General features: G+C 43.7%; 1 protein-coding gene across 4 annotated transcripts in view; it reads right to left on the reverse strand.

Moving 5' to 3' along the window:
* The window catches only part of FGF12 (fibroblast growth factor 12), a 492,036-nt gene that overhangs the window by 243,008 nt on the left and 229,314 nt on the right, over positions 1–19,714 (reverse strand). The window contains exon 1 of one of the 4 annotated variants that reach the window (XM_024556269.4): positions 3,711–5,441. The exons of the other annotated variants lie outside the window; for them this stretch is intronic. Within the exon in view, the coding sequence (XP_024412037.1) occupies positions 3,711–3,909 (199 nt within the window). The 5' untranslated portion in view covers positions 3,910–5,441. Of the gene's footprint in view, positions 1–3,710; positions 5,442–19,714 lie in introns of those variants that run through there. 4 annotated transcript variants of the gene reach the window in all.

Here is a 19,714-nt window from a genome sequence, read left to right on the forward strand (position 1 = left end):
AGGTACTTCACAGATAAATAACAACTCAAATAATGACCATAAGAATGCTTCTTTCTTCATTAAAAAGTGCACAAAAAGAAATGTTCTAACACTTTTTTATGGTTCAATGAGTTCAGCCAATTTGCCCGTTTAAAGCCTTCCAACATTTCATTCCCCAAGAGCTACGTACGGCTCACACAATACCTAAGAGCTAACTGCACCTGTGCTGTGTGTGTGCATGCTTCACAACCGGATTTACTTCTGTAGTGCAGCCAGCAAAGGGATGGTCACTTGAGAATCCAGTTGCCTGACTTAGCCTGTGCCTCCTCCTACCAGTTACGTCCTCTATCCTGCCCTATTTGTATTCCTTTTTTTTAAGACTTTATTTATTTATTTTTAGAAAGAGGGCTAGGGAGGGAGAAAGAAAGGGAGAGAAACAGTGATGTGTGAGAGATACATCGATCACTTGTGTCTCACATGCCCCCAACTGGGGACTGGCCCCCAACCCAGGCATGTGCCCTGACTGGGAATCAAACCTGCGGCCTTTTGGTTCTCAGGCCAGCACTCAATCCACTGAGCCACGCCAGCCAATGATCCTATTCTAATCACAAAATAATAATGACAGCAACAAAAATAATCCCTAAAGGTAACAAAAATAAAAATACACAAAATTATTTTCATCCTTTGAGAGAAGACACCTAGTTCCTCTTTATACCACTTTTTTTGTGTTGTGTTACAAAGAGCCAGGTGAGAAAAATCAGTTTGATCTATTTCTAGTCCCAATTTTGCCACAATATAGTTGTGTACCCTTGTATGTGTGTATTGGTTGTAAACCACCAACCCTGACTCTAGGATTTCTCATTCAAGTAAGAGTTTGGCTGCACAGTCCCAGGATAAGCCACACGCTGTGCTCCGGGGATGCCACGCACACAGTATCTGACGTGAGCCATGGCCCCGGGACTGTGAGATGTGAGGGCCACCCTGCCGGTTCTCACTTTTCACCCTGCAACGTCATGACTTTGAAATCTGAGACCTTTACCATGTAATTTCAGTCTTCCCACCACATTTATAAAGTCTCAATATTATACATACCAAAACTTGGTGAGCTAAAATAAGAGGCTGAGAGACACGGAATGTGTCAGACCTGAAATCAGAAATACAACCGTGGCCTTGACCATCCAATACTTGACTTCGTTTTATTGTCTTAGCCTCACTCCCTGGGAAGCCTGGTCAAAGGAACATAACCACTTTGACATAAGTGACTCAGTTTGGATTTCACAAGGATACTGTTTAGAAGGGTGAGTGAGTTCAAGAAAAACTCAAATATTAAGTGAACATAACGTCAAAGTGCTTATAAGACAGATTCCCTCAAATAGTTGTTCTTTTTGGTGTTTAGCAACGTCCTCCCAATCCAGTTAAAGAATCCTCTCTGAAATTGAGAGGTGGAAGGTGCTATCTTCCTATAAATAGGCTCATCCCATGCTATGTGAATCATGGTTGCTGACAGCAAATCAACAGATTAATTATTTGGCTTTGTTAGTACAATAACAGCACACTATCGTCTTCCCAAAACGCTTTTCCATACCCCACGCTCCCATTCTTCTTCTAAGCTTCCGCAACTGAAGTCCCTGGTGTGCAGATACACGCATGCTGCCCTCGCGCTGAGCTTGTCTTAACAGGTATTGGCAACTTCCTGCCACATTGTTACTGAGACACTTCAGCTAAAGGGAGTCACCAGTCAGGATCCTCTCTGCCAAGATGTACACTAAGTAGATGAAAAAGAGGAGCAGATTAAATGAACACAAGAAAACAATAAACTCAGCAATCCCCTCAAATTCTCTATTTTCTAATGAGGGGCTAAGAAAAGGGCCACAGGAAGCAATTTCCCTATGCAAAATTCAGCCATGCAAATAGCTCATCTGCAAATCAACTTGGACAAAAGATCAGGTGAGTTTATCTTATCCACTCATAAATGCAATCCACCTATCATTTTCACTACCTCGTTTTGAACGGAGGAGGCTGAGCAGGGTCTACTCACAAATACCGTGTAATTATCCGAACTAGAGTACAAGAACATACTTCAGACACTGAGATATGAGTCACGTTGAATCCAGAGTCTCGAAGTTCCTTGTAGACTACTTGAGCCCTGAGAAAAGACGGCCCCCAAATGATCACTGCACAATACCAGGGGTTTTGTTTTCCCCTGATGCGAGTTATTTACTGTGCAGAGATAACTCTAGTTTTTGCATAAATCTTCACCTTATGAAATAAACAGGTTATATTAATTGGATGTAAAATAACAGAGACTTGAGTAGCTCTTGCTTTGGGATCATAATGATTTTTGTTTACTCCTGAAATTTACTATTTTATAAACATCACAGAGTAAGAAAATGAGTTCATAGGAAAGAAATAATGGCATGAAAACCCAAGGGAAAAAATAAGATGAGGTGGTTTCTTCACAAGAATTAATCCCAAATTTCTAAACTAATTCTCAGTCCCAAGTGTCCAAACTTTCCAAGCGTTTTCCTCACCCCAATGACCTCACTCCTGGAACCCAGGAGAACATCACAGCGTTGCAAAGACACCAAGCTAAGCTAGTTAACGAATGACAGGAGGAAAGCTTTCTTTGTAGACAGTACCTCCTTTCAGCTGCCCACTGTAAGGACAATATCTGCAGACTGCAAATGACTCTGCCCACCAGAGCCAGAGGGTCCGTGAAGTCTGGTGGAAGCACAGACTTTGGCAATTCTGCTTTCATTCTCTCCAGCTGGGACGCTGGCCTGCTTGAGCTGGGAATAATCACTCTGAAACTCAAGGGATCCAATTTCCCTTTGTAAACAGACACACATTATATACCAGCCATTTTAATTAAAGGCCAAATAAGAGAATCAGCTTCAGAAAGCCCATGCCAAAAAACATCTCTAATAAGTCTAAAGTTTTCTTTACCCTGCCCGAGGCCAAACTGCAGATACTGTATGTTTCCCTTAGTGTTCCAAAAGTAAGTGTGAGTGTCCAAAGGCTGGGAGTAACAGGACAGAAAAGTTAAGGAGCAGAGCCCTTGGAAACCATGAGAGCAGTTGGGGTAGAACATAGGAGAAGGAGGACTATGTAGAAGGAAATGAAAGGACATGCAGGAAATTGGGGAGGTGAGAAATTGATAGAAAGATCTGAACGATGCAATATATTGTGATGCTGGAGGTGGAGAAAGAGTTAGCAAAAGAGAATAAATATAAGTTCGCTGTCTACTAAGTGTCTAGCATGCATCAAGAACAATTAATATTATGAGAGATAGAGAGAGAAAAGGGTTTATTTACATTTAGGTCGTCAGTAGGTAATGTAAGTACTGGGTGGATGGTTGGATGGATGGTTGGATGGATGGATGGACCCACTGATGATGGACAGATAGGTGGGGAGACAGAGAATGAACGCGGCAGTCACTGCCTTCAAGGACTCTACAGGCGATATGGGACTAGAAACACCACGCGTGTAACTCTCATCCTAGACGAACCATAGTTACATCAAGGTATAAAGTGTTTCCCTAAATATGGGACAAGTAGCTATAAACTGACAGAGGGTAACTGAACGAGGTGTCTGAAAATTAAGAAAGAAGGGGGTGGGGAGCGAATGGAAGGGGAGTTCCTCCTTCTCTTCTCTGGGTGCTCCCAGGTGATCTGCGGAAGGGGAAAGGGATGTCAGGTTCAGGGGAGCCCATCGGCGGGGCTTCTACTGACCTGGTCTCCGCCTCACTGGCCTCTTGCGGCCGCTGCAGAAGCGCACTTTGCTGAATACCCCGAGGACGTGCCTCTCGCACAAGGAGCGCCCGTCTTTGCTGGGGCTGGAGCGGCGCTTGGAGGCCGACACCCGGTCGCTGTTGGACTCCCTCGCCTGTCGCTTCTGCCGGATCAAGGAGCTGGCTATAGCCGCAGCCATAGCTGCTCAGCGAGGGCCACAGGCCCCGGGCTCCACTGCGCCCTCGGGATCGCTCTCCACCGGGGCGAGGGCAGGACCTCGGCGGCCTGGAGGGACGGGGCAGGCGCGGGAGGCAGTGCTAATATTTGAAAAGGCTGCAGTTCTGAAAACCCGGCGCCCACAAGGTTAGTCAGAGTCTGGGCAGCGGCGACAAAATGTGTGAAAATCCAGATGTAAACTTCCCCAACCGCTGGCGGCGGGGGCGGGGCGCTCCCGAGCCTTCCTGTTAACTAGACTCTTGCACCCCACACTTGCACCCTAAGGCGATCGGCGTCCAAGGGGCAGCGGGGAGTTTGGTCACACTGCCTTCGGAGTACCGAGTAGAAGGGGAGAAGGTGTCCAAAACAACAAGCCGTGCCCCTGCTGGAGAGGCGCAAGCGTTGTAAGGTGTCCAAAGTATAGCTACACGTACATCATATAAAACCCGTTTACAAAGCAGCGTCTGGACCAAGGCGGGTAGCGTGCCCCCGGTAGAAAACACTAAAAAGTGAATAAAACGTTCCTTTCGAGAACAAGCCACCAACCGCAAGAGAGAAGGAGAGGAAGGCAGCAGTTTAACTCCCTGCGGCCCGCAGTTCTCGAGACTAGGCGGTCCCTCCCGGCGGGGCGAGGTCTACCGCTCGCATCGCGCCCGCTGCGTCCGCGGATTCCGAGAGGCGCGAAGTGGGAGCGGTCAGCCGGAGTCGGGGAATGGGCGTGGGGTGGGCGCAGCTGTTTCCAGCTGCGGTGAGGGAGCGCGACTCCCCGCCAGCAGCGCTGCGAAGAGAGCAGGAAGCTGGGGAGGAGGGAGAGAACGGGGGACTGGCCAGGAAGAAGGGAGGGAGGGAGATCCTCGAGGGCTAAGCAGCCCTCAGGGAGAAAGCCCCGCGGGAGGCGGGTGCAGGGGATACCGGGGTCCCAAAGAGCAGGCGCTCTTTTCTCTTTCCGCTTGCTGTCTGCAAGAGACGGGCACAGTTGGTGATTATTTAGGGAATCCTAAATTTGGAATGACTCAGTAGTTTAAATAAGCCCCCTAAAAAGGCAGCGATCCTGAAGGTGTCCTCTCCAGCTCGGCGCCCACACGCCTTTAACTGGAGCTCCCCGCCATGGTCCAGCCGGGCCGCAGCACAGAGCCCGTCTCCGTACAGGCTCCGAGAGAGCAGAGAAAGGAGAGGGCGCTTTGGCGTGCTCTTGATCAGGTCATCTCCGCGCCCCCCGCCCCCCGGGTTCGCGCGCCCGGCAGTCGGTAGCTCACAGGCAGCAGATCAGATGGGGATTACCCGCCGGACGCGAGGCCGACCGCTCAGTCCTGCGCGACCCATTCCAGCTGAGGAAGAAGTGACCAGCGCGCTGCGAACACCCGCGTGTCGGCTCGGGTGGGGCAGGGGCTGGCTGCGGGCGACCTCGGCTGGAGGTGGCTGCAGCTCCCCACCGGAGCTGCCCACCATGGTCCGGTGCTTGGGGCGCAGGTGGGGCCCTTGGGCCGCGCGAGGCGACTGCAGGAGGCAGCGAGCGGAGCGTTCAACCCAGGTCCTTGGGGCCGGATGCAGACTCTGGGGCCCCACAGGCCAGGAGGCAGGTGCGGGCTGCTGCCAACTCGCTCAACTTGCCCGGGTGGCCGCTCAGAGCCACTGGCTAGAGGGCCGCCCTCCGTTGCAGACCCAAGCCCCGGAGGGGGCTCTCAGGTTGGATTGCCATTCATGGGCTCCGGCTCTGGGAGCGTGGAGCCGAACCAGCTCTCCGGTGCCGTCACCGCCTCCCAGCCGGCTCTGCACGCTGCGCTGGAGCGCTAGCTCCCTAAGAAACTCCAGGCAGAGACGATTGCTGCTGAGACGGTGGTGGAACCCAGAGCGGGTGGCGGTGGGAGTACCTCCTGCGCTGCTAGCCCACCGTGCAGAGAGCTCCAGAGCGCCTAGGTGGGGCCAGGTGGGGGCCAGGCTCCTGGAGCGCAAGAAGAACCCTTGCTCAGGTCCTCCTCCCCTCCTTTGCGCCCTCTGCTCCCAGACTCCCTCCTCCTCCTTCCTGTCACCCCTCTCCCCCTTCTCTGTCTTCTGTCTCTTCCCCTTTTCTCCTCTCTACGCAATCCTACGTGATTGAGGTTTGGATGAGAAATTCTCAGGCAGAGCAAGGGAACTGCAGCTTGGGTCTGCTCTGTCCAGTCCCTCCCCCAAGAGAAAACACTACCACAAACCGGTTGAAGGACCCTGAGCGTCTGTGCAAAGAAGGGTTTAGGGGTGGGGAAGCTCAAAGAAGGCAGTCCGCCCTCTCTCCAATAACCTAGAGCAGAGATAATTCTCTGTTTAGGAAGGAAGGCAATGGACACTGAAGGAAGTAACAGCCTCTTGGGCCCTGAGGTTGGTCCCCACCATTCTGGAACAGGAAAAAGTTTCCACTTCTTTAAACCTAGATTTCTTGGTTCTATCTGGAAGGCTGCAAAACAGGCTCAATCTCTAAAATGAGGGACCAAGTGAGCACCCTGCGCAAGGGAGAACGGAGGTGAGGTGAGAGAGGGTGACTGTGGGCAAGGGCAGGCAACGACACGGTTTGAAATGCAATCAGGTCTCCAGGAGTGCTTGAGATGACTGCTGGATGTTACAGGAAACTCAGCAGAGGAGAGAATGTCACCCAGGTTAAAATGCAGCATGAAAGATTCTGGAAATACAAAAGGTGTAATCACCTTCCATTCATGCCAAAGTCTAGAAGTGGGTATCAGTTATATTTGAACTTTCTGTTCAACTTGTCTGCAAATATCCCTAATGCCTCCCCATCACAGAAACCTGGCTCAGTGTCAAGGGTAGTGCCCATAAAGTACATGGATGATTTCCCAGCAGAAACAGGTGTATGTTGGAACCACCCTAGTAGAGGGCAAGAAAAACACAGGCTGTGGAAGCTACTGAAAATGGATGTGGGACCAGGAGATGATGCCCTAGGAAGTCTCTAGATGTAGTCACAAACTTGTGGACTTAGCAGAAATTCACTGAGGTGATGAGAATGATTGAGATTTGGAACGTTGTTTAGGCACTAAGTCAAACAACCCTACTGTATCTGGGGGCCTGGGCCTTTCATGCTACAGCTGGGCATGACACAAACAGACAGGGGTTTATCGGGCAGACAGCTGGAAGGAGGATTAAATAGCAAGGTGGTGGCAAGGGGGGGAATCCCAATTGTCATTGGGGAGCACAAATACCCTGGAGAAGTTCCGTGTGTCTGAATTAGGACAGAGAACTTGGGATTTTAACAATATAGAACAAAACAGGTGAATGCATTCTCAGAAGTGCACCTGGATGGGGCAAGGGGGTCATCCCTTAAAATCAAGGTAACACTATACCACTTATGCAAATGTTCACATTCCATGGATAAAATTATTTTTCTTCCTTGGTTACCAGAAGACCTGTCTCATTCTTGGGGAAGGCAGACAGTAGTTGCTGGCTTTGGGGACTCCTTGCCTTTTTCACTTCAAAACCCAAAAAGAAAAAGGTCAGCTAAGGTGAAGAATCTAGACAAATGGGCAAGAGGTGGGTGCACAGTGAGGCCTTGAGAAAATCATTGCTAAACTCTGAGTCTCTTTCTTGTGCTCAAAATGGTGATAATCATTCCCATCCACCTCACAGGGAGCATTTGGAAAACTGGCAAATACCAGATGAGTGAAAAAGATGATCATGGTGGTTTGGTTTGGTTTTGTTTTTTTTAAGAAAATGCATACTATTCTTCTGAGATGCTTTTTAAAATGCAGATTCCTGATGGTTTCTCTGAACATGAAGGAGAAATCTTTATGAGTAGAACCCAGGAATTTGACTCTTTAACAAGATTTTCAGAGTCATAGTGTGAGAGTTTAATACATATATTCAGTGTAGGTAATACTAGAAGGGAGAAATAAACCCAGACTTTCAAAATCTAACACATTTCTCAAAAAATGCAGTTCCCCACCTGCCCTCCGCTCCCAAAAAAAAAAGAAGCAGCAGCAGCAGCGGTGGCTCTGGAAAGAGGATGCATGTTCCCTAATCTTTCCGTGTGTTGATTTCTTTCTGTGAGGTTATGAGAAATAAGGATGTTTTGATTCAGAAGGTTACAAATGTAGCAGTCATAAGATAGCAGAGGGTGATGGGAGAATAGAAGGAAATGCAGGTAACGGTGGTTGTTTGAAGTTCTCCTCTCTGTCTTGACATGACAGCATCAAGTTAGGTATTTAAGGAACAAAATGGAAACAATAAATGCCAGCGTTCTGAGAGCGACATCATTCCTGTTTTTAGATCTCTATTAAAAGAACGTGGTGATTAGACAACAAAGACTTCACTTTTTCCCTTGCACTCCGGCAGCTATTGTTAGAGTGCTTTTCAGCTGTTTGCCCTTTGAGTCTTCATCAGCATCATCTACTCCATCTCTCCAATAAGAGAAAGAGGTGAGTGCAGGGAACTCTGAGAAGTTATGTAGGACCTATGTACAGGGTCATTGAGATTAGAAGCAATATTTAATTTTTTGATATCCAGAAATTCATAACTTTCTTCCCTGGGCCACGGAATCTCATAAGTCTTCATTCATGGTTACTAGGACACTTCCAATATCTTTGCATTTTAGGGTCAGGAATGAAATGAAATCAGCCTACTGATGATTTAGGTAAAACGATCAGGTTATTTTAAAGGACAATATCTCAGGGATAACAATGCTTTGACTTTTCGGCTATCTTTCTTTGCAAAAATTGAGAATTTCCCTTTACAATTCTGAAGCTAACATGGGTGGAAACAATTTAAATTACTTTGGAGAAAGCTGCCAGATACACATCGAAAAGATAATTATACAGTTATATTTATGTTTCTGACCTCCAGTCAAACAAATAAAACATGGATAGTCTTCAACATCTCTGTATTTTTAAATGACAAAACATAACATTTAGTAGTCTTTCACTTATTCACAGGCCACGTCTTCCAACTCCCACATCAAACTATTATGACCACTGTAGTCATTCACTTGAAACGGAACTGAGCACAGATTGCATCCAAGGCTGTTTTGGTTACCAAGGGCAACTCTGTATGCCTCTACATTCCCCCTGGCCTTAGCAAGCTTACAGTTCATGGCATCATGACCTTATTTGTCTCTTAATCACCCACTAGCTATTTGCTACTGGACAAGTTATTCAATCTCTCTTAAGTACATGTGCAAAACACATCAATGAAAATGAAACTAGCAGTACCTATCTAAGTAGGCTACTGCAAGGCTCAAAACATGTAACACATACCTTGTAATTCATACACATCATCATTCACTCCTGGACCTAATGCATTTAATAAAGTCTAGAAATCAACTTGAAATGAGTGATTAACCTTGACTTTGAATGGCAAACAAAATTTTCATTAGTGGAATATTGTCAATGTCCTTGTCTGTTGGGAACACAAAGGAGCCTAGCTCTGCTCATGCATCATCTCTCTCTGAGACCAGGCCTCTGACTCCAAGCCTGGTGAATAATTAGCTCACTAGGCTCTCAGACAGCAGGCTTGATGGGCAGAAGACCTCTTCTCCATTCATTTTTATCCCGTACAGTAACTATACTTACATTTTCTTTTCTCTGCCTGATTGTCAGTTAAAATAGGTCAGCAAAAGCACAATTACTTTCTAATAATTTTGGGATTCTTTTGTACAATAAATTTATTTAGGGTGCCTTATTCAATAGTTCAACAATTGAATTACTACATGTTATATGTTTCCCTCTGGTTTTGGTTATCTCTCAAAATAAGAAAGACAATACACTAATTCTTCTTCATAACACACATTAAAGGCAGTACCCTTTTAGCTTAAGTAGAGGATTTATCAATGCCTTAGAGCATGTCTCTTTTGATGAGAAATACAAGACATAGCTAATGTGAGCCAATGCTAAGCTCCCTGCACAGTGCTAAGTGCCCTGCAATCATGGACACATTGAATCCTTAGAACCACCCTTCTGAGGCAATTTCTGCCATTATCCTCGTTTTATAAATAAAGAAACTGGGGCACAGAGAGGTTAAGTTGCTTTATCAAGGTCACCCAGTTAAGAACTGGTAGAGTTCAAATGTAACCCACGTAATTTACTTCTGGAGCTTTCTTTTTATCTCTATGATACACTTGAAAGAGGCCAACATTGGCCACCCCAAAACAGTCTTTTAGGATATTGATTTTAAGCTGGTTATTAATAAACAAAAGACTCAGAAAGAACATTTTCCCCATTTTCCTCCCTGTTTCCTGCCCAAAAGCTGCTCCAGGAAGGAAATATTAGCATATTCACCTCAGCCTAAATTGAGTGAAGTATGGTGGACAGTAAGGCTCCAAGCAGGGGCCTGTTAACCAGATCCCTCCCTGTCCCATTGTTTCTGAATTGCCTAGCAGGAATTTGTTACTCTCTCAGCCACCCCTATATTGCCCGTTTTCACTTTTGAAATCTAAGAACATTTCCCCCCACTTTTCTCATGTGTCCAAATGATATACAATGGACTTTCCAGAAAAAAGTCCAGCCACTGTTAGTATAATAACAGTTTACATGACATCAATGTACCCTGGCAGTGAAGGAGAGTGGACTGGACTGTGCATGTGTGAACAATGATGACTTCACTGTACTAGTCAGTGGAGGCAGTAGACGCTATTGGCTGAGCATGTGTACTGTGTGGCCGTCACATTCAAAATGAGCAAGCAGAGCAACAAATCTGCATCAAATTTTGCATTAAACTTGAACGTTCCTCCACAGAAGCTATTTGGATGATTCAGAGGGACGCAGCTATGGGCAAATGATGTTGCCAGCTTCAGCACAATGGCGTGCCCACTCATGCATCACGTCTCGTGCTGAGTTTTGTGGCAAAGCATCAAATCACCCAGGTGACTCAGCCCTGCTCCAGCCCGTATTTGGCACCCTGAAACTTCTGGCTTTTCCCAAAACTAAAACCACCTTTGAAAGGGAAGAGATTTCAGACTATCAGTGAGATTCAGGAAAATACGATGGGGCAGCTGATGGCAATTGGGAGAATTGTGAGGTCCCAAGGTGCCTACTTTGAAGGGGACTGAGCTTCATTGTCCTATGTACATTGTTTCTTGTATCTTCTTCAATAAATGTCTCTTTTTTTCCATATTATATGGCTGGATACCTTCTGGATAGACCTTGTATATACCTACTGTTACCTCACTATTTTTGGAATTTTCATGCTTATATGAATTCTATGCATGCACATATTAAAATTTGATTTTCTCCCATTAATCTGTCCCTGTTCACTAGAAAAACTTAAAAGGTGGGAAGTAAAGTATTTGTTTAGCCCCCCCACACTGTATGTCAATAAAAAATGACACCATGAACAATTATAATAATGTATTAGAATTAATAAAGAAAGGAATTATCATTTGTATTTATACAGTATTTAATGTTTTAATGTTTAGTAGTCGTCTTCCCATGTGTTATCTCACTAAGATTCTCAAAAACCTTGTGAGTGAAGTTAAGGAGATAATAATAACCCATTCTACAGAAAAAACTAACACACCAATAAGTGACGTAATCTCCCAAGGTCACAAAACAGATGAGAGAAGATCTATGAGTTTAATCCAGGCCTACTGACTTCAGTGTCTCTCATATCCTAACTAAGATCACATAGAGAAAAAAAAATGTTATCCTTTCATTCACTACCCTCTAGTGCTCCCCGAGTAGGGTTTCACATCTCATGAGTGACCTTGAAGAGATCATTTAATGATGGAAGGGAGGGGACCCAAGTGTCCCAAACCTTTTCCCTCTGTTGTTTTGGCCTCTCACCCAGGGAGCTAACTAAGGTGCTGGTTGTCCCAGTCTTGGCCACAACAGGGTAACCTTTGGTTCTGAAAGTATAGCCTCCAAACACTCCCCTCCTTATTTCGGTGATTCAAGATAAGCTTCATAAGAAATCTATAGGAAAACTAAATCAAAACATGAATTAGAGAAATTTGAAATAGAATAAAGTTGCATTTCATCCATTCCCATTCCTAAAAAAATATGTACATTGGTTTGGTTTGAACCACATGGCTAGTACTTGGTTATGCTTCTTCCCAATGGTTTGAGGATGTTTCAAAACCTGCCTCCACTGAGTCCCCATCATTTTAGCCCTCCTCTGATTTCCACAGTCACCAATCCAGTGACACCCCTTATCTGTAGAAGAGACATATGGTTACAGGAGTCCCATTAGATGTAAAACCAAAGAGGGTAGAAAGATTGTCTATTTTGTCTACCTTTCCATCTCCAGGGCCTGAGATGGCATTTAGTGTATAGCAGACACTCAATAAGTACTCAAATGGCTTAATTTATTCATTCACCCATCATTTTAAGTTAAAAATGAAAATACTGTAATATGAAGAAGAAAACTCAGTTAACTCAAGAGTGGCCTCCACATTTCCAAGTAAATCGTTTTGCTTTATCAATATGTCTAAAACTATCTCCCTTAATTCTATCTATGTACTAAAATCTGATAGCCTGGAGGGTACATGGTACCTAGATTCATGCTCTGACTAACCCCCATCACCCAAGTGTAGGCCTATAGTTTCAGTTCTGATCTCTCTCTCTCTCTCTCTCTCTCACACACACACACACACACACACTCTTACACAAACATGTGCACACATTCACAAAAGAAAAGAGACCAAACAATAAGGAAAAGACATCATATAGAAAGAGTGGTCAATTTTTAAAGTCTCAGAATATTATCAAAATGACCTTAAATGGTTTGATAATTTTAAATCCATGCTGTCACCATCTTTTGGAGCTGCTTTCTTCATGGACCATTCTTGGTTGCTCCCATTTCTAATTTTAGACTCCAAATTTTCAGGGAATGGATTTTGTTGAAATAGCAGCCTCTTACAGCACCCAGCACATGACTGGCACTCAAGCTATATTGTTAAAATTGTAATAAATTTGTATTTTTGTCCTCTGGATGCACATGGATCTGGGATCTGTGAAAATACTAAGTGAACGGCCCTGCTGATCCTGTGGTCCCAGGTTTTTGATACTAAGTAAGATTTCAGTGGGAAGAACTGAAATACACATGGTGATCGGTGAGAAATGTCAGGGGAGCAAATAGGAGTTTGAACAAGGTGACCCGTCAGGTCATTTCTACTTCAGGTTTTTAGAATTCTCTTAAAATGCTGTGTGAAATAGAAAGCATTTGCAATTTAGAGTAAATAATATTTCCTTGCATAAAGTTACTGACTCTTTCTGAGCCTAAGTTTATTTGCCTATAAACTAACTACATAGGACCTAGATAAATTAGGATAATGTATTGAAAAGATAGCACTGGTTTTGAAACAAGAAAAAGTATGAATAAATATGAATAAGCAAATGGGTGAGTGGATGTGTAAAATATAGTATCTTTCATGTAAAAATCTCTAAATTCTTGTTAGGCTACGCAAAATAGCACAAAATGAAAGTAAAAAAAATATTTGACAAGCTTTCTTTCAGAATGATGAGGGGCAAACAAGAATGTATTGAATTCCAGGATAGTAAATAAAAGCACTTAGTAAAATTCTATCATTTGCTTAATAATCATTTTCACATAAAACATTACCCCATGCCTAATTTTGTCCAATAATCCAGCATATGTAGCAACAGGAAGTCAAGGGGACATTGGTGTAGATGGCTGTATGTTTATGAAATCTAAACCAAGATAGGTAGGTACATATGTAGGTAGGTAGATGATAGATAGGTAGATAGATGTAAATACGTATTTCACTGCTCAGATGTCCAGGAAAGGATAAGATTATTGTAGAAGGATATTTCTTTAAGACTATTTGAAGCAAGAAGGAACCAATAATATTTTTGTAATGTTTTGGACAGGGTATTAGTATTTAAACCTGCAATGTTATCTAGAAGGGATCCCATGAGGTCATCAGCTCATTCTAGATAATGTATACATATTCATCATCTAAAGAACATAAGAAAAGAGACTTTAAAAAGGACGTCAGAAAGTTGTCTCTGGTTGGTTGAATATGCTAAGACAACCGTGATGGAGAAGAGGTTGAGAGGAAGGATAGGGTAGGAAAGAGAAAGGAAACTAAGATTTACCGGGTACCTGCAATGCACCAGACACAGTACTGGGCTCTCTACACAATAATCCCATCAGACAAACATTATGATCACATGTACATTGAGAAAAGTAAAGGTCAGAAGGGTTCATTAGTTGTCTCAGGTTTGGATCCAGTCAAGAATTCCAATTTAGCTCGGGTAACTCCAAATCCAAAACTGTCTTCTCGACTGTTTTTAGATGATCCACAATATGACTTTATAAGAAGGTCATTTATATTACTGAAGTGTTAAAATGGTTAAGAGAACCCCTGAGTTAAGGCCAGAATCTAAGTCAGAGACATCATACTATTGTTCCCTAGGGATCACAGCCTCATTCGAAGTCCTAGTTTAATAACCAGAGACAGGGAAAGAGAAATTGAGGATACTGATGCCTATATTCAAGTGTCCGATGTGTTCTTATTGAAAAAAGAACGAGGTGTCTTGTGTGTCCAGAGGCACACTTGGATTCGGTAAGCAGTGACATATAAGGAAGTGCAGACAAACCATGAAATAGACTGCTTCGCACAATGGGGAAGTGAATTGCCCATCATCAGGGATAATCAAGTCAAGATGAGGAGCTCTAGGGCAGGAGGAGTGGCCCAAGCACTGAGAAGGATATTCTGTAAAACAGTTACAGTCAGCACTGCCAGGGTGGAGGAAGAATCAAAATCAGTATACACTGCATCCAAAGCAGTACTTGGCAAAACTTTTTTTTTTTTAAAGTGAAAAGGTAAGGATGAATGAATGATGAAACTGATTGCTAGTTGGAAAAAAATAACCGCAGAATGGAGCAAGATTCAACATTCAAGGAGACTGTCAAGCAAAGCGTATCGAGATAACCCTGCAAAGAAAGTGCAAGGCTAACACTTCTTTTATACGGTATCAATGTGTGTTGCACAGGCTGACATTGCTGATTAAAGCCTTTGCTTCTGAATGAACAATTGGAAAGCTAAAATGATAATATTCCTCTGAGTTGTGGCATTCTAGAGTGAGAAAAAGAAAACATATGAACCTATTAAAATGTAAGTGAGGAAAGTTCCCCAGGAAAGGACAGTGTAAAAAGCCCCAAGGGATTAATCAAAACCACAGTGGATTCTGTGGAGGATGGTCTTTGACCTTCTAGGTGCCTGTGTAGAAAAGACCCCGTAGTGAGATAAGAGACTTTAAAGTAACCAAAAGCTAATGAGCTTAAAGGCAAACAGAGAACCAAAGGAACATGGTTAGTAGGGAGAAGAATTATATTAGGAGCTGGTGAGGGTTCCCTGAATAGATGGTCTTCTGTTGGTAAAATGTGGGCTCAGAATGGAGTGTGAAAAGCAAATACGGACACTGGCCTGAAGTTGCAGCTGTGTGCTCCATCCACCATTACTACTATCAGCCATCACAGACAAATCTGCAGACTCAATTTACGGTGAAACAATGGGAATATGGAAATCAGAGTACACATTCACAGCTTTTAACATTGTGTCTTTGACTTTGAGAAAAAATAACAATAATCACAAGGGGAGAAAAGTCGAACCAATTTGAGAAAACTTACTATAAACTGAGAAACATTCTTACACAATGATTTCTTAACTCAATGTTCCAAAGCACAGTGAGGAGGATGGAGAAGTATTAGGTGGTGAATCGGCAGTTGTCACATTCCTGAACTTAGGAATTTTCAAAGGCAGCCACACTGTTTCCTGCTTGACAATTTTTAAGGTTCTGTATACACAGTATTATCTTCAAAATGGGGGAGGAAGCACATGTCCCACTGGGAGTCATGTCTGAGAAGAAGGCCGCATGTCCACAGAGAGCCATCTGACCTCTGTGCACCAGTTCACTCACCTGTCGATGAGAACGTGTTGAAAGAACAACTGACGATCTATCTGTTTTAAGTCCTCGAATGGAAGGTTACTTTGGGAAGGGTCCTGGAACCAAGAGTGGCATTTAGTTTTAGGTTTTATAAACAGGAACAGACGTATATAGTCTAGGTACAGCAATGTTTTCAATGTGACCACATACTTAAGAGAAAGCACGTGTGTAGCTGGAGCAAATGCTGTCGTGAGAACAAATGGCTCTCGTCCCAGCAGCACTCTCTGAAGCTGCTACAGTCTCCTGCCTCCGGTTCAAACCGGGTCCCTCTATCTCTACCCGAGTGGTTATGGAGGAGACATAAGAAATGATGAAGTGGTCTGTAGTGGCCGAGATGGTATAACACAAAATAAAGCTGTTCCCGTCACAGGAAGATTTCAGAGGTGTTTGGGTTTTTTTCTCTGTGCACAATATCTTATATGACTGTTAATAAGCAGCTCTGTAATAACTTATATCAAAGAAAGAGATGATTCTACTGTAACAAGAGTCAACAGAAGCAATATGTTCCAAAGAGATCTATTCCAAGCCTGAGCTCAAATCTCATTCTCAGGCTGTTTACTCAATATGGAAACTCGTCTCCATTCTCTCATTCTGAAAGTGAGATAAACGAGGTGAATGCTAGGATCTCTTACCTCTCTAAAACTCTACGATTCTAACTATAATGTCTCCAACATCATGTTACTCATGGAAAACAACCTAGGATATTTCTTTTTTCCTCTCTCCTAATTTCAGGGTAGTTGACTAAAGTAAAGAGAATGATCGGTTATCCTTTACCTCCCGGCCCATGGCTAGATGCCCTCAGTCCCCCAAAGAACTAAACACAACTGGTTATCTTTTATCATAAAGCACTATTTTATAATTCTGGATAAAAGCAGTAATAATTAAAGGAAATATTTTTTGAGTGTTAATGATTTATCGGGAACTGGTCTAAGCGCTCGGTATGTATCAATTTACTTAATTCTCACAAAAGCCCAATGAAGGAGGTATCATTATTATCAATGAAGAAAAGAGGAACAAAAAGTTGAGCAGTTTGGCTAAGGTTATAAGCCAGTAAATGGAATGACCAGGATTTGAACACAGCAAGTCTGGGTCTAGCCTCTGACTAACCAGGCGCCTCCCAGTGATGCGGTCCTGGTGGTAGTGGGGGCAAGGCAGGGTGGTGTGCTGGAGAGAGAGACGACTGCTGCAGCCCTGCTTCACTGCCCTGCGTGCGAAGGAAAGATGCAGGTGGGCGGAGTGGAAAACCTGATATGAGAAATGCTCCCAACCAAGAGAGGCTGGGAGCAGGCCCGGCTTTTCTTCCTCGGCAGCCGAGGGTATGCAGGGCCTGCGAGATGACATTGAGAAAAGTCCTATCACAGCTTAGGGTTGAAGTGTTTTCGATCATTTGACCCTCACAATAATCCTGTGGGATAAGCATGACAGGGATTATCGTTATTATTGTATTATCCTACTGCAGCACGAAACACTGAAAGAGGCGTATATTTATTTAGTCAGGACTTCAATCTGTCGATTTCCAAAGGGGTTTCCTCTTCATTCTAAGATATCAGCTCTACTGACACCTTCCAGGCCTGACAGTCTCCTCTGATCCATTGAACAAATCTTCCTCTATCCTTCTTTATTGCCCAGCATAAAACTTCACCAAGGGCCAGGTGCTGGCGGCCTGTGTTTGCTCAGAATGCCTTACCAGGATTCACGGTGTGCCCGCCTTTGTCAGGCAGAGCACTGACCATCCAGTATCACATTGTTGTCTTGCAGTCATCAAAGAGGAATCCTCAGTGCCGACATCCCCGCGAGTTTATAATCCCAGCCGAGCCCTGTCATTGCACAGCATCTCACTGTTGCTTCCTTGAAAACTGCAAGCAAGGCTTCTTATGCTTCTGAAGCAGAATCAAGCCTAACTGTGTATCTCACTAATTTTCCTCTTTGTTAGAGAGCCCCCTGTTGCATAATCTGTGTAATTTAAATGTGTAGGGCTTTGCTAAGCAGTTCTCCTAGAGCCAATAAAATGTGTGGAAGACTTGAAAAGAATTGTACTGGCAGTATCCATAAAGTGTCAACCTCTGATTAGCCTTTTCAGGGGACTCAGTCTCTGGGAGCCACGGTATTAGTATGCATCCAGAAGAGCAACTTAACGCAGCACTAAGTCACTAAGTTCTGGGATTTCGCATTTTAATGCATAAGTGTTGTTTGCTTATGGATGGAGCCTGGGCAAACAACTTATCCTTTTCGTTCCTTAGGATCATTTGGAAAATGAAAGCAGTAATCTTTCATTACAAAAACTTAGATATGGAATCACAGAACATAAGAACCGGACTGGAAGGAACCTGAGGAAATCACGCACGCCAATGCCCTCACTTTATAGACGGTGAAACTGAAGACTGAGACAGATGGAGCATACCTTAGGTCACATAGATACTGGTGGCTTCAGACAAAATACAATTCAGGCTCCCTTTTTCTAACCCTCACCCGAGGATATTTTTTCATTGCTTTTAGACAGAGAGGAAGGGAAAGAGGGAGAGGGAGAGATATATGCAAGAGAAAAAGACATCGTGACCAGGGGTCAAACCCTCAACCGGGGTGTGTGCACCCCGACCGGTAATCCAACCCTCAACCCCTCGCTCCACATGATGTCGCTCCTTCCAACTGAGCCGCACTGGCCAGGGGCAGACCAGGCTTCCTTACTCTAAAGTCAATAGTCTCTCCAGTAGAAGATTTAATTTTTTAATTAAAGATTATATTTTAGGCTTTGTTTTAAAGAAAGACATAAATAATTAATAAATAAAATTGAATATATATAGTGTACTTCCCATTCAGTCCTCACAAACACCCAGTAAGGTATTTATGCATTACTGTTACTACTACTACATGCCTGACTCACAGATGTATAAACAGAAGCTCAGACTCTTGAGGGAGTGGGCCAAGGTCACATCTCTGATAAATAAGGGCATTTGTACTCTCTCTCTCTCTGACCTGCTTCACTTGAAATTCTTTATTTCCTTCTTTGGACTTTCCTCATCCTCCCCCTTTAAACCTCCCTGTTTAGGTAAAATCAAATATTTATAAAATCTTCACTAAGCCATACTAATGCTTTTCCCCAAATGTCCCCAGTGAGCAGGTAAGGTAGGCATTTCTTCTGTTTTACCTCACTGCCCACGCCCCCTCATCCTCTTCATTCAACATTATTTTCCGATAAAACAGGACTCTTTAGAACCACAGGGACTGTTCTCACTGGTTTATTGCATAGGATAAAGGACTCATAATTCCCTTTGTAACCACAGATGTGTCATCAAGATGCAGAACTCTTTGTGATGCTAATGGCATTTTCTTCACCAGGTAGTGCCGCTTGCAACACATCTGCTGCAGCAGGCCAGGAGTAGCCCGAGCTGGAAGGCGCGCTGATCTCACCCAGAGATCTCCTCCATCAGGTCATTCCGCGGCAGGCACTGCCTTTAATATATGGCTGGGATGCTGCAGCATCTTAGAGCCACATAAATAATTTCTTTAATTAGTTCACCCCTTGTGCTTCTTTGGCTTTGAAGATTAAATTAAATGCAAAATTTGCAACTCATTGCTGGAGTGTTTATTAGCCTGTAAATCATCTTTAAAAACAACTACAGCTTAGGAAAAATTCAGTAAAGAAATGAATTTGCCTACATCTTGAACATAGGTAATTTGAATCACATGTCAGGGAAGGAGAGTTCCTACATAAATGCCCATGTTTGTTCTATGTAACAACTCACCTCCACTACATACATGGAAAATTTTGCATATATATAGTTTTATATTATACACCTAGATATATGTAAAATTTATTTGCTAAGGTAAGGACACTGAAGGGATGAAATGTGATCTATTGTCAAGTCGTATACCAAAATATTTATTTCTCTCCTTCTACATCTA

This window comes from Desmodus rotundus, chromosome 2, assembly GCF_022682495.2.
Source record: "Desmodus rotundus isolate HL8 chromosome 2, HLdesRot8A.1, whole genome shotgun sequence".
In the NCBI taxonomy this organism is placed as follows: domain Eukaryota; kingdom Metazoa; phylum Chordata; class Mammalia; order Chiroptera; family Phyllostomidae; genus Desmodus; species Desmodus rotundus.